Below are 13865 nucleotides of genomic sequence, written 5' to 3' on the forward strand. Positions count from 1 at the left end.
CTGAGCTGTATGCTAGACCACCAAACTGAACTATCCACTGTAAAGTTTCTGAGCCCATTTGCTCTGTCTATTAATACTCGGCATAGATTTTCCTGCCAGTTCCGCTCAGCTATAGCATGCCATTGATTGGTTTCCTGCGTTGGCAAATGTTGCGAGGCAACATGCGAGCTGCAGGTCCAGTCCTCCGCCCTGTGCCTCAGTGGAGGGTTCAACATCGAAGTCTGAATGAATGAAGTACATTTGTTCTGCCTAAATATGAACCATGAAAAGAGAAGAGTAGCTTTTTGAAAACACTTGTCCAAAAAGTGTCTTTGAGGATGGACATTTGAGTCATAGCTGTCTAGTGGTCAAAGCAAGAAGGATCTGACATTCTGGTTTCAAATCAGGTAGGTCGTGTTTATTTACTTTCAAAAAAACTTAATTTGACCAACTAGTGAGAGCTGAGAGATTTTTCCACAACGTAACTGCTAACTTCCCTCTGTACTAACACTGAGGGAGTCTAGTATTGTGATGATCCACTATTTGAGGGCAGAGTATTTTTGGGAGGGGCACAGCTACATGGGCATTCTGGGAAATCAGAGCAGAGAGGAATTTGTTAAGGGGGGGTACAGAATATCAAACGTCACTGAGTAGTTTATTTTTTTGTATTCTTTTTGAGATGTTCCAAGGCAAATTCAGAATAGAGAAATCAGAGGCAAATCTTATATAAATAAAGTTGAAGTCCAGTGCAGCAAGAAAACTACATCCTGAGAAAATGATTGCAGTGAATCGTGTTATTGAATACTATAATTGTAATTATAGTATTAGTAGGTCAATGTCTTTCAAGAACAATAAGATGAAGAAGCACAAAATAAGAGAAAATAAAGATCTCTTTGGAGTGAACATTTTTCTTAAAATGTGTTTTCTGATCACCTGTAAGCCAGCAGAGCTCCATGTCTGACTCAGACCTTATGAAGATTGGGGGACCAGCCAGCAAGGGCCCTGAATGCTGCTCACCTCCAGCTCCCAAAATGGAGCTCCTCAGCCCCTCCAAGGTGAAGGACCGCTCTCAGAACGTCACAGAGAAGGTCACACAGGTACGGGGGCCGAGAACCTCACATGGGCTGACAACCATGGAGGTCCTATTTAAGACAACCACCGAATTTCAAAACGCCCCACGATGCATTCACTGCTTGCCCGCTTCTGTCCGTCATTAAAGAGCTTCACGTTAATCACGTTTTCAGGCTCCCAGAACGTTGCCATGACGGAAGACTGATGTTTCAAAACCACTAGTGGAAAAATCAGTAGGTATTTGGTCGCTGGGTGTTTTTTCTTCTGGGAGTGAAGTTACATTGAGCCACAGTTCATTTCAGACCTACTGTAGTGACCGCTGGAGCCCTGGGGCTCAGCCTTCTGCATCACTGCTTCTGCGGGATGTGATGGATATGAAACAATCGCAACAATCGCTGACCTTGCTGCTTGGGGTCACTTGTTGATCCCTGTTAGTTTATTGGTCCATCTATATACAGTATTCAACTTGTTATTTATCTTATATACCTGGTAGATAGATCTGTCTGTCTGCAAGGTCAGCGACATTCGTCAGGGCTGCGAATGTTAATTTGAAATTGGGTTAAAGAGTACACGAGGACTGTGGAAACACATGAACTCAGTTGTGTGATTGTGACGCCCAGCTCATCATTACAGCCCTCCAGCACACGGCGCTCAGTTAGCTCTTGCGCGGCTGATTACAGCACACTATTGTGTTCGCTCTTTAACTATCTGAAAATAATTGCACTATCTGGATGTAATCTTTACTCAAGTCTCAGCCACTGTTGAGATTCACCAATGACAGGATGGTCAAGGAGTTGTTGGACCTACAAGGTCGCAAAACCAGGGCAAGCAGCGTCCACCGAGAATTTGGTCAAAATATGACATCTTCTAGAAAGGTCTGTGCGTTAGTATTAGTTCAGAGAATGTACTTGTTTTTCCTTCACAGCAAAAATTAAGAAGAATGCTGTTTTATGATTAGTTAATATAATGGTATCCATTTGCCAAAATGCAATAAAATGACAGTGCACAGATTTCACTATAGAAGATACAGAATTGAAGGACGTTCATATATGATAATCATTGCATACTGATGTATTCTTTTTGTTTAGGTACTTTCTTTGGAGTCTGATGTACTGCCTGAACACAAACTGCAGGTGCCAGAGACAACATGGTGGATCTTGCTTCATTACAGCCCCTTCAAGGCATTTTGGGACTGGATTATTCTCCTTCTGGTCCTCTACACAGCTGTTTTTACTCCTTACTCAGCTACCTTCCTCCTGGATGAACACGGGGAATTACGTCAAAAGGGCTGTGGCTACACATGCCACCCTCTGAATGTGGTGGACCTCTTGGTGGACGTGCTGTTTATTGTGGATATAGTCATCAACCTGCGCACAACGTACGTGAACCAAAACGACGAGGTGGTCACACAGCCGAGCCGGATAGCCAAGCACTATATCAAAGGCTGGTTCTCTATTGATCTGTTCGCAGCGATCCCCTTTGATCTTCTCATTTTCAGATCTGGCTCTGACGAGGTAAGAACTCTGCCTTAAGTGTCTAAACTTCTTTGAGTTCTCTGAAGTTACTGTAAATTGAATCTCTATTTCCCTGCCTTAACATCCTCTCCCTCTCTGTTGTTAATGGACACCAAAGATGGCAACTTTAACAAGTCTGCTGAAAACAGCTCGGCTGCTGCGATTGGTCCGCGTGGCAAGAAAGCTGGACCGGTATTCTGAATATGGGGCTGCTGTCCTGTTCTTGCTCATGTGCACCTTTGTGCTCATCGCCCATTGGCTCGCCTGCATTTGGTACGCTATTGGCTTCGTGGAGAGGCCGTACACGGAAACCGGCTGGCTGGACAACCTGGCTGAACAACTGGGCAAGTCATACAACGACAGTGACTCCACCTCCGGTCCATCGGTCAAAGACAAGTATGTCACTGCTCTTTACTTCACCTTGAGCAGTTTGACGAGCGTGGGGTTTGGTAACGTCTCTCCGAACACCAACTCAGAGAAGATCTTCTCCATCTGCGTCATGGTCATTGGCTGTGAGTTGAATAACGCTGAGAGTGCCTCCCCTTAAGCAAAGACACAAAACAAACTCTTCCCCCTTTTATGACCCTCCCTCACAAACAATGTTTGTGCAGTCCCTTATTATACAGAAACTATTTTTACAACCCCTTTTTAGGATTTAGCCCTCTGTGTCCTCATTGCTTCTTCTTTCTCAGCTCTCATGTATGCCAGCATATTTGGGAACGTGTCCGCCATCATCCAGCGGCTGTACTCCGGTACAACCCGCTACCACACCCAGATGCTGCGAGTGAAAGAGTTCATCCGATTCCACCAAATCCCCGGTTGCCTTCGCCAAAGGCTGGAGGAGTATTTCCAGCATGCCTGGTCCTACACAAATGGCATTGACATGAATGCTGTAAGTAAAAATTGACAGGACTGAGTGAGTCCCACTTTATCCTTTAACTGCTGTGAAAGTTGTTCAGTGTCCCCGTTTTGCATCTAATCGCTGATATGTTGATGGTCTTATTCAGGTGTTGAAGGGATTTCCAGAGTCTTTGCAGGGAGACATCTGTTTGCACTTGAACAGAACTCTGCTGGATAACTTTAAGGCTTTCCAGGGAGGCAGTCAAGCCTGTCTGCGAGCTTTGGGTATGAGGTTCAAGACAGTCCACGCTCCTCCAGGAGATACTCTGATCCACTACGGAGACATGCTGGACTCTCTCTTCTTCATCTCACGTGGTTCCATCCAGGTCATCAGGGATGATGTGGTGGTCGCCATATTAGGTATCTAACCATAGACGATTTGACCTCGGTGTCTCAAAAATGCTCCAAAAACCTCATCCACTCATACTAATATTGTTAATAATATTTATGCTTTTGCAGAAAAGAATGACATCTTTGGAGAGCCGATCCACCTGTACGATGAGCCGGGGAAGTCCAATTCAGACGTGTACACCATCACCTACTGCGACCTGCACCGCGTCCAGAGGGACGACCTGCTGGAGGTCCTTGATATCTACCCCGGCTTCGCAGACAGATTCTGGAGGAACCTGGAGATAACCTTTGACCTGAGAGATGTATGTTGGCAGTCAATTGAGATGGGTTTTTTTCTCATGAGACACAAAATATTTGACCATTTCTCTTTAGCATTAGTATTTCCCCCCCTCCAGAAAACAGATAGTTGGACTACTTCTCTGCTAGTTGCATTTTGATTGCTGTTGAAGTCTGTAAAGCCAAATTATATACCGTTTTACTTATGTGTTCTTCAGGCTGATCAAGTACCACCAATAATAACAACTGATGACTCCGGTGACGACTGTGGGTATCGCCACAAGCCAAGACACAAATGCCACTCCCTGGACTGCCGAATCAGGCCAGGTAAGATTTGTTACAGGGCTCTGGTTGGTAATCAGTGTGATAGGCTTCTAAAATAATCAGACTACCTTTGTAACCTAACATTTTTTTTTTTTTTTTTAAATGTATAGGTATTGATTTGTTTGGTTAACCTAAACTGGACTAATGTGGTAGTATTGCAGAAGGTATGAAAGAGTAATTGAATGCTTTGATGTGAACAGATGGAATCGATCAGGAAGACTCGTACCCTCTTCGTCATCGTCATTCACCTCCTCAGACTCAGTGGGACGACCGCTGCAGCTGTGGATCCCCGTGCTCCCAGTCCAGTGAAGACCTGGCTAAACCTCTTGACCACAGTCCCAAAGAGGAGCTTTACCCCCCAGAAGATCCCAGACGGGACTATTCCCCCTCTGTAGTGCAGCTGCTCCCCCAAAGTGGCACCTCAGTGGGGAGGGAAGCCGTGTTGGACCAAGGTAGATGGATGTTAATTGAAGTCTGTCCTGGACAATACATAAAGAGTGTTTGTTGAAGTTGTAAACATGCTATACAGCTGTTGATGGTGCGTAGTAAAAAATGTGGACATCACACTAAAAACGTCTTTATTTCTTCTCAGCTTCATCTGTGAATGTGCCGGGAGTGTATCGATACTGGCCTGAACGTCAGTCACAACCGTTTTCCACTCGAGCCTGGCGATCTTCATCCGTCCGCAACTCATACCACCCACCACCGTTCACAGAAGAACGGCCCAGTGAGCTCGAGTCTCGACTTGAGGTTTTACATTCACAGCTCAACAGGTGAAGTCAATGATGATGTCAGTATTTCGACAAGAGGCAGTGTGCGGTATAATGAGAAATTAGAGTCACTGGTAAAAAAACAAATGTTTAAATCCCAAGGCAAATGCTTAGAAATCCCATGTCTCTCATTTACTTAATGTTTCCATTCCATTGGCTGGAAAGAAGATTCTTGGATATTGTTACTTCACTTAATAGCCGTTCTCATTGTCTCTTAATTGCCCAGACTGGAGACCCGGATGACAGCCGACATCAACGTTATTCTGCAGCTTCTTCAGAGGCAGATCGTACCTCCTGCTTACAGCACTGTATTGTCAAGTACCCTCCCAACTGACTCCCCTGGTCTGTATGGGACTGGGACACCAGTGCTGCACAGCATGTATCCCATTACCCCCATACAGATGGACACCCGGGTACCCACACAGGTAGAGAATAATACTACTGCTCAGAGATTTGTTTCTAGAATTTTGCTTAAGACATCAAAATAAAAAAAGTGATTTCTTCACTCTAGAGCTCTGCTCAGACTGACCTTCAATTCACCGAGGAGTCCCAGGAGTCAGTGTCCAGCGGGATCCATGTGACTGTGGCGTCAGACGACACCATGTTCATGACCGCCACCCCTGAAACTGAGACCCACACAGGGCTGACTCCACAGCCGTCGGTCAGATCCTCCCTCATGGAAAGCCCCAGGCTGTGCTGCAGCCTCCGCTCCCCCTCGCTGCCAGGGAACCTGGACATCACCCCGGGACTCGCTGAGATCCAGAAACACCTCTCAGACCCCGTGCTGTCTGTCATCTGAAAACCTTCAGTAAAAGAGTTTTAGTGGCCACCAGAGGGACACTGAAAGTAGTGATAGACTGCTACTTGTAGTCTGAAAGGAACCGTGTGACTAGTCCAAGATTCAGCTATCATTACACATTTGGACAGCAAGTAAAGCAACTCGAAATCAGATGAAGGGTTTTCATTTCATACAGCGTTGATGCTGGATTACACCAAGTGGTGATTGCAACACAATTATCATACTTTTTAAAGAACATTTTCTAAAGTACAGCATGTGCGTGATAAGGAGAGCACACATTTTGTGAACATCTCATCCTGCTCCAGTAAATGTTGTGCATGCCATCCCAAAAGCTTGTATCTTGAACAGGAGCAGTGACTTCCTGGAGGCTCTAGTTACCCGACTAGACCTCCAGCTCACAACATCCTATAAAACCAGACGTTCCTCAGTCTTTGTGCTAAGCTAAGCTAACCTACTGCTGGCTCAGACACACGAGAGTGATATCCGTCTTCCCATCTAATTATCAGCGAAAAAGCTAATATGAATTTCCTACATGTCAAACGGTTCCTTTAAGAAAACCTAAAGACAATTTATGAAGTGATATATTTTCTAAGCGCTTCATATAATAAACATGTTTCCTCTCTGGTGCGTATACTATATAGAGTGGCGACCCTTTCTCTAAATCACCGCACACATTTCAGGCATTTCTTTACTGCGCTCTCTATTTAATTATTGGCCGACATCGGTGAGGCTTCATTGGACCCGATTAGTGAAAATGAATCATAAACAAGTGGTTTTCTGACTTTATGTTTAGCAAATAATCACACATCATGACCCCGTACTGAAACACCTACAGCAAGTAAGAAATAACTCCTGTTCACCCCGTCTACTCATCCCAATATCACAACAGAACTTAATATCACAACAGGACTCACAGCATTCGTTAAACAATGACAGTTTGAAAAAAAATAATAATAATAAGTACGTTTCTCTATATTGTAGGATTGTGTATGATGTACGTCAGGCAGTGTTCTCTCAGTATTAAACAGTAAATGAAAGAAAACACTTATTCAACCTATCCTTTCTAACTGTAAATTTGTACTATAGATTTTTAGCAATTTGTTGAGTCACCTCACTGTAAATTAATTGTCTTAATATAAAACTGTAGAATGGTTTAAACTGTGAGGGACTGTTTATTTATGTCACAAAAATAAATGGTGATACGAATAAAATAACTGGTGCGCAAATTACAAACAGAAATCTGTATTCTGGTCAACGGTTAAAAGGTGGGGTTGGTAATCTTTTCAAAAACATTTGAGATTGTTGAAATCTTCATTAAATCCTGAAAACAATCAATGAACCAAATGCTCTGATCACTTCTTAATAATGTTCAATCGGCCCCGATGTAATGGTTGGACGAGTCTTCCATAAACTGCTAGCTTGACAGCTGAGAGTTACTAACAATAGCCATGTTCGTTGTTTACATTCATTACATGTTTACATACATAATGATCATTTTGGCGGAGTGGCTACGGGCTGTCAGTGTTGCTGACTTTCCTGCTAGATTTGGCAACTTTTGGATGTTTGGATGATTGTAATCTAGAATAATCCTGCTAGACTACCAACCCTAGCTTTAATACCTGTTAATTGTTGCACATATAATGAATGTATCACAACAGATCACAAAGGATATTCAGTTGAATAGAACACATATTTAGGTTAAAAAACAATTGAATATATGAACATTTAAAACCACATTAAATCCACTCTTAAATGTGGCTAAACTACATTTCTGCTGCATCATAAAAATGAATGGTTGAGGATGTGGTAATGGGTAAACCTACACATACAATGCGCCATAATAGCGTATAAAAACATGAAACTGACTGAACTTTTTGTCCGTGAGACAACAAACTGAAAGCTTGAAGGCTATTGAACCTTGGTTCATGTCTGTACATTACAGTTCCTTACCATTTTTGTTTTGGCGCTCCTTTGAGTTTTCTGATACAGGACGTCTTGGTTTTGTATCACAAAGTCAAGAGCTGATGTACTCTCGTTCTCACTCAGTTGAAAAAAAGCTTTACACACATAACCTGTATCAACATGAACCCAATACGAACATGAACTGAATATCGCTCCGTCCTTCTTAAACAGCTTGTTAATTCAACCAACAATGTTTTTGAGTTGCCTCATTTCTTCATGACTGAAGCTCAGACTCTGAGGATTTCCAGGCAGTTGTTGTAGCAGATAGCGATCCAGTCGGGCTGGGTGGTGGCCCACTGGACATTATTGATCTCTCCCTCAGCTGTGTAGGCCAGTATAGGGTCCTCAATGGCCCGCGGCATCTGCTGGATGTCCCAGATTAGAGCCTGGTGGTCCTCCGCTGCAAAGACAGGAGGAGTTTCGATTTCAATTGATTTATCTTATTTTAACAGGAAGAAAATGATGTTACTAAACACTACATGTCACCGGCCTGATTCTGGTAAACAACAGTTTTTATCCCCACCAAGAGATCCTGTATTCAGTTGTAATTGTGAGTTTGTGTGTATGCACGCACATCTCTGTCTGTCTGTCCACCGCTAATCTCGGATACTACCAGACCCTTTTTGTGAACGTATTTTATTAACATCTTCTATTTCTATTGACTAGAAACTTGACATCAGAAGGTGTTCGGTTGTAGTTTTTTTTTGTCAATAAGAAGAATAGGTGTAAGAATGTCTCCTTGTCAGAGACAGAGAGGAGCACACTCTGCTCTGCCTGTTGCAAAATGTAGATAAATATTCACTGCTTTTTCATTGGTCCTCATCCTCGCGTTTCGGTGCCTACATAAACCCTTCAGGTGGCAGTTACCCCTGTGAGATGCAGCTGAGACGCTAGCCTGCATGGAGTTTGTATTCATTCAATCAAACATTACAGCAGCGGACACAAAGAGATGGAAACAGATGATCTGCTGTGGTGATACTAACGGGAGCAGCCAAAGAAGAAGGAATTCCCCCAGGAAACGGGTTCATCGTGGTGTTATGCTCTTTGCGCATTCTGCTCTGCATAATAAGACTGTCCTCGAATATTCTGAATTTGAATATAGAATATATGTATTCAAGATTCCAACCAACTGAATACCCCTCTGCTCACCGCTCACAGACTGAAGTAACGTGAGACGCAGAAGGTGAAACTTGTGTATTTATCGAAACAGAGCTTTGTTGACCTCTCTTGTGAAGCGTAAGACCAGCTCCCTCTTGTGCTCCTTGTCAGTTATTGCAGTGATGTTGCACACGTTGTTCTCCTCTCATGTTGCTACTGTGTGAAAATAGAATCTGCATACCTGCTGTACAGATGTGACAGGAGGAGTGCGGCGCCCAGGCGATTCCATTGACACAGGCCCTGTGGTTGTTGAGTCTGGCCACCGGAGTACAGGGCACACGCACATCTAAGATCACCACCTGAGGATAAGAAAAGATTATTGTACAGACATTAACAGGCAGCAAATAATATTGGACAAAGAGAGGCTTCATATATCTTTATGCCCAGTTTCAAATCACTCACACAAGTCAAGCCTTAAAAGAAGTCTATCAAAAATAAGTATGTTTTTTATGACTAAAAATCACCTAATATTGTCATTTTCCATACTTCGGGATTACAGCATGTTTCCACAAAGGGAACTAACCTCCATGCTGTCCATGGCCATGGTGACCAGGTAGTTGGGGTCCTGCTTGTTCCAGCAGAGCCGGAGCAGTGGGTGGTGCTGGGGGTCTTCGTAGATGATGGTGCTGTGTTCAAGGTGACGGAGGTCGAACATGCGAACTGAGCCGTCTGCTCCCACTGATGCAAACATATCCCGGCCACCACCCGCCCGGCTGAAAGAGATGTCGTACACCTGCAACACAACCAGACAGTGAGTACTGATCAGATGGAAGATGGGAAAGTTACCCCAGGATTATGTTTAACATAATAACTTGAGGGTTTGCTCCGTGATGTCGTAACATTCACCTCTTTGTCATGGGCAATGAGCTGTGTCTTCACGTGACCCGACACTAAGTTGACCCTGCCCAGCACCTGTCCAGTTTCCAACCCCCAGATGGTACAGGTGGTGTCGATACTGGAAGTACCTGCGTAGAAAACACAGACACACAAAGTCATCCCCCTTTTCAAATAATGACTTCATATTCGTGAAGGTCGTATTGATAATGTTACCCAGAGGGAACCCTGCACTGAGTTTTTACCTAACAGGTTTGGGTCCACCTCATTCCAGTCAAAGGAGGTGAGTGGTGCGCAAAAGTCAGAGTTCTTATTATTGTTGAGCAGGCACTCCAGTCGGGTCTCTGTTTCGCCCACCTGTCAGGAGAAACGCATTTTATTCTGAATAGTTGGGCACTTCAGTGGGTTCAAACACAACACATATTTTTTTTACATATTCCATTTTCAATTGTAAAGAAATGGGATAAAGTAATAATAAAAAAAGAGAAGTATGGTAGCAAAACTATTGGTTTGCATGCTTATTATTGTGGGCTTCACTATAGTCTTCATAATCGGTCATAATGTCGTAAAGTTATTGTTGTTTCAGACAGTATTCCAGAAAAAGAAATATTAATAACCAGTGTAATAACATAGCGTATCAATGTATCCCAGAATGTTTGTCTGTAAAATTCAAGGAGCCGTTTCGGTTTCTGTGGCGTTTGAGAGCTGTAGTTAGAAGCTGGACGCCTGCACCACATGGTTCATCCTGAACATGGAGTGTGGATAAACAGTACAGTATATCATGCCTAGTGGTGATTATCTTATGAGGTCTCTGACTACAGGGGGCCATAGGTTCAGGTCAGACTGGTCCTCTTACCCTCCAGATTCTCAGGTAGTCCCCGCTGGTGGCCAACAGGTCCGGGTACACCCCTTTGCTGTCTGGGATCCACATCACCTTGGTGGTGGGGTAGGGGTGGTCGAAAGTGTTTCGACACACAAACTCAGAGTTCTCCTCCTCCAGACCAACTATCTGGACCTGTAAACAAACAACAACAACTCACCTTGAGTGAGTCAGTAGCGTTACTGAGACTGAGTACAGTCAGTCAGGGGTGTAACGGTGGTGATGATTCAAGGGATCCTCAGATGGGATAATCCAGTTAGAGAGATACATTATATTACCCCCCCCCCCACACACTTTATATTCAACCTGAACATTGTCATTATCGTGTCATATTTTCCAATCCTTCGTAATACCACCATATGTCCCATTTTCGCCTGTGCTGATGGCAACTTATTCAATTAATATATGTAGTTTGTATTCACAGCTATGCTAATCACCGTTCTGTCAACAGAAAATTGACGAATGAAAATTGTAATAACTAATTGACAGTTAAATAATCTGAAAAAAGTCAGAAGTTAGTAATCAAACATACATTAAGACATCATCTTGGTAATGGTTGGGAATTTGTCAGCACTGCTTAATTATTCCGGGTCCTGATTTATATTAGTTCTTTACACACAATCTAAAATCATAACATTTCATAATAAAACAGTTAACACCAATTCTAGTAATACAAGACAAAATTAAATAAAAGAGCAAATTCAGAAAATAAGACATTTCAAGTGAAAAAGAAAAAACTCAAGTCAATATTTATGTATATATAATTAATTAATAACACCACTAACCTGTTTTCACATGTCTGCGACTCACTTCCCTCATTGCATTGCAAAGGAACATGTCTTTAGATTCATGCAAACTGCTCCCTTTAATCATCACAAATTACATTATAAAGACAGTTTGATATTACTGTCATACATTCTAGTTGAATAGTCCCTTTAATGCAGAATCAAATCATTATATATATATATACGTGTATTTCCCAATTAAATCTAACATAACGTTGGTCAACATACTGTAAACCGTTACTTTCAATTGACAGGGGGCCTGGAGCGAGGGGGTTGCATTTCTACTGCAAATAAATATCATACTTTTTAATTCCTAAATCTCCTTCGATCAGTAATACTTAAGGTGCAAGTACAAGAGTGTCGCCATCACTGGTCTGCAGCATGGGACAAGATGAGTTTACCTTGTTATTGTACTCCTCCACAAAGCTACCGAGCGCTAGGCGGAACCGTTTGTCCGGTCGGACACTCCAGTTCATGGCGTACACTGTCCATGGCGCTTCGTATTTGTAGATTTCTTTACGTTTACCGTGTAGCGACATCTTCAATGCGTCTAGAAATAACCTGTGTTGGAGAAATTACCAGCAGGAAAACAAGACCCTGAGAGCGTCGCTACGACCACCTATGCTAGCTTATTTTGCAAATGGACGTTAGCTAGGCAGCTAACTTATTGTCTCCGCTGACTGTGATTTCTACCGTAGTAAGGTCGTTAATGGTCGAGTCCGTGTAATCCGGAAGCTTTCCTAGCGGTAAAAGCTTCACGGTAAAAAAATAAAAGATATCTTAAATGTATCAAATTAACCGCACACAGCTGCTCAAAGATGTTCGTAGCATGGCAGCAATGGCGGCGACAGGAGGACAAAAATAATGCACCGTTGAGCGTCATCGAGGATGCTGGTGCTGCCTTTAGGAGCCGGTACGAATATTGTATATCAGATCAGAGCACAGGCGGCCCACGAAGTAGTTCTTGGGAAAAATAAGAGTTTGATACTCGACTTTGTGAGAGGTTTAAGTGGCACTCAGTAGATAAGTAATATGGTATTGTGTTTGTGATTTTTCTGCCCACAACTTGAATGTCAACGAGTTCTAGATTTACATACAAGCTCACAGACCGAGAGTTTACGACAAGCACTTGAATGCAGCATTACAGTGGCTGACATGCTGTGGTCCTCCACACTTTAGAAGCTGTCTGACAATTTCAGCAAAGAATAATCTGTCCTTTTGCATACAGAAATGTTGAGGCATGTTGTTCCATGTATTTTTCCAATTGGGAAATATATCTATTTTGAAGTAATTTGTTGACATTTCTCCCGTTCTCCCCTGGCCTGCATCTAGTGGGACCCTCCCCAAATGCCAGCAGAAGCCATGAGGGAACCACTTGTTCCTCTCACCTGCGTCTTGGCCTTGGATCTTTTCAATCCTTCACTTTTGGCTGTGATAGATCATTTAATCCAGTGTCCTCAGATTAACCTCAGCAATATTTGCAGGATGATTCGTCAGCAATGACAGCACGTTTGTAAAACTCAGCTCTGACACCTAATTTGCATGTACAGGATGTTTAGGTTGCCACACACTTTGGTTCTTTCCACCTGCTAATAGCTAAAACAACAAAGGTTTTATAAATGAGTTCCCACAACACATTGCTTGCAAATTCTTATGATATTTGCATCACTCTTGATTATTAGAGGTTAAAGGATATTTTAGGTCATACATTCTTCAACACCTTCACTTCAACATTACAATATTTACTCATCTCAAGGTTAATGTATGGTGGACCTAAATGGAAATGTTTGCTCTCTGGTGGCACCTATTCTAGTATATGGTCTATGATTATCATATGACCTAAAATCTGAGGTCGTTTATCTTCCCTTTTTAGCCATACAACTGGAATAAAATTCAATCTCCTGTGCTCTGTGGGTCAGCTCTTAGATTTGATTTAGGTCTACACACAAACAGCTCCCACAGATGTCTGACATCAAGGCAACACGACACAGCAGCACGTCAGTAAAATCTTTACTACAAAACTTCATAAAAAGGTACAGCATGTGTAGTATGCAAGGTTCTACCTTGTAACATTTCATCCATGTTTGTAAATATATTTTTTGCATGCTCTAATGTACTATATCTGTGTCTCTTAGATCTTTACCACTCTGCTCAATAATGTTGCCTGGGATGCATCTTCGTTCCATGCGTCTGTCCAACAACTCCATCAACAACAATGATTTAGTTGAGTGTGAAGGCCTTGAAGAGGGCAAATATATTTTG

The 13865-nt window shown here is 42.7% G+C and overlaps 2 protein-coding genes across 2 annotated transcripts; one reads left to right on the plus strand and one right to left on the minus strand.

Annotated features, from left to right (window-relative positions):
- The first annotated feature begins 932 nt into the window (after positions 1–932).
- On the plus strand, positions 933–6003 carry LOC116381103 (potassium voltage-gated channel subfamily H member 6). The gene is given in 11 exon segments (XM_075447354.1): positions 933–1076; positions 2139–2582; positions 2683–3076; positions 3257–3456; positions 3572–3824; positions 3924–4117; positions 4310–4418; positions 4616–4854; positions 4962–5188; positions 5412–5598; positions 5697–6003. Coding segments are annotated over 11 exon segments (2679 nt in total). The 3' UTR covers positions 5985–6003.
- Positions 6004–6754: 751 nt separating this feature from the next.
- Positions 6755–12478, minus strand: LOC116381061 (DDB1- and CUL4-associated factor 7-like). The gene is made up of 7 exons (XM_031842888.1): positions 12005–12478; positions 10795–10953; positions 10184–10295; positions 9951–10069; positions 9628–9837; positions 9286–9403; positions 6755–8346 (listed from the first exon to the last, which is right to left on the minus strand). Exons 1-7 carry the CDS (start codon positions 12140–12142, stop codon positions 8174–8176), a joined length of 1029 nt encoding a protein of 342 aa, XP_031698748.1. The 5' UTR covers positions 12143–12478; the 3' UTR covers positions 6755–8173.
- Between the last annotated feature and the right edge of the window lie 1387 nt (positions 12479–13865).

This window comes from Anarrhichthys ocellatus, unplaced genomic scaffold, assembly GCF_004355925.1.
Source record: "Anarrhichthys ocellatus isolate YVR2014 unplaced genomic scaffold, GSC_Weel_1.0 scaffold4, whole genome shotgun sequence".
In the NCBI taxonomy this organism is placed as follows: Eukaryota; Metazoa; Chordata; class Actinopteri; order Perciformes; family Anarhichadidae; genus Anarrhichthys; species Anarrhichthys ocellatus.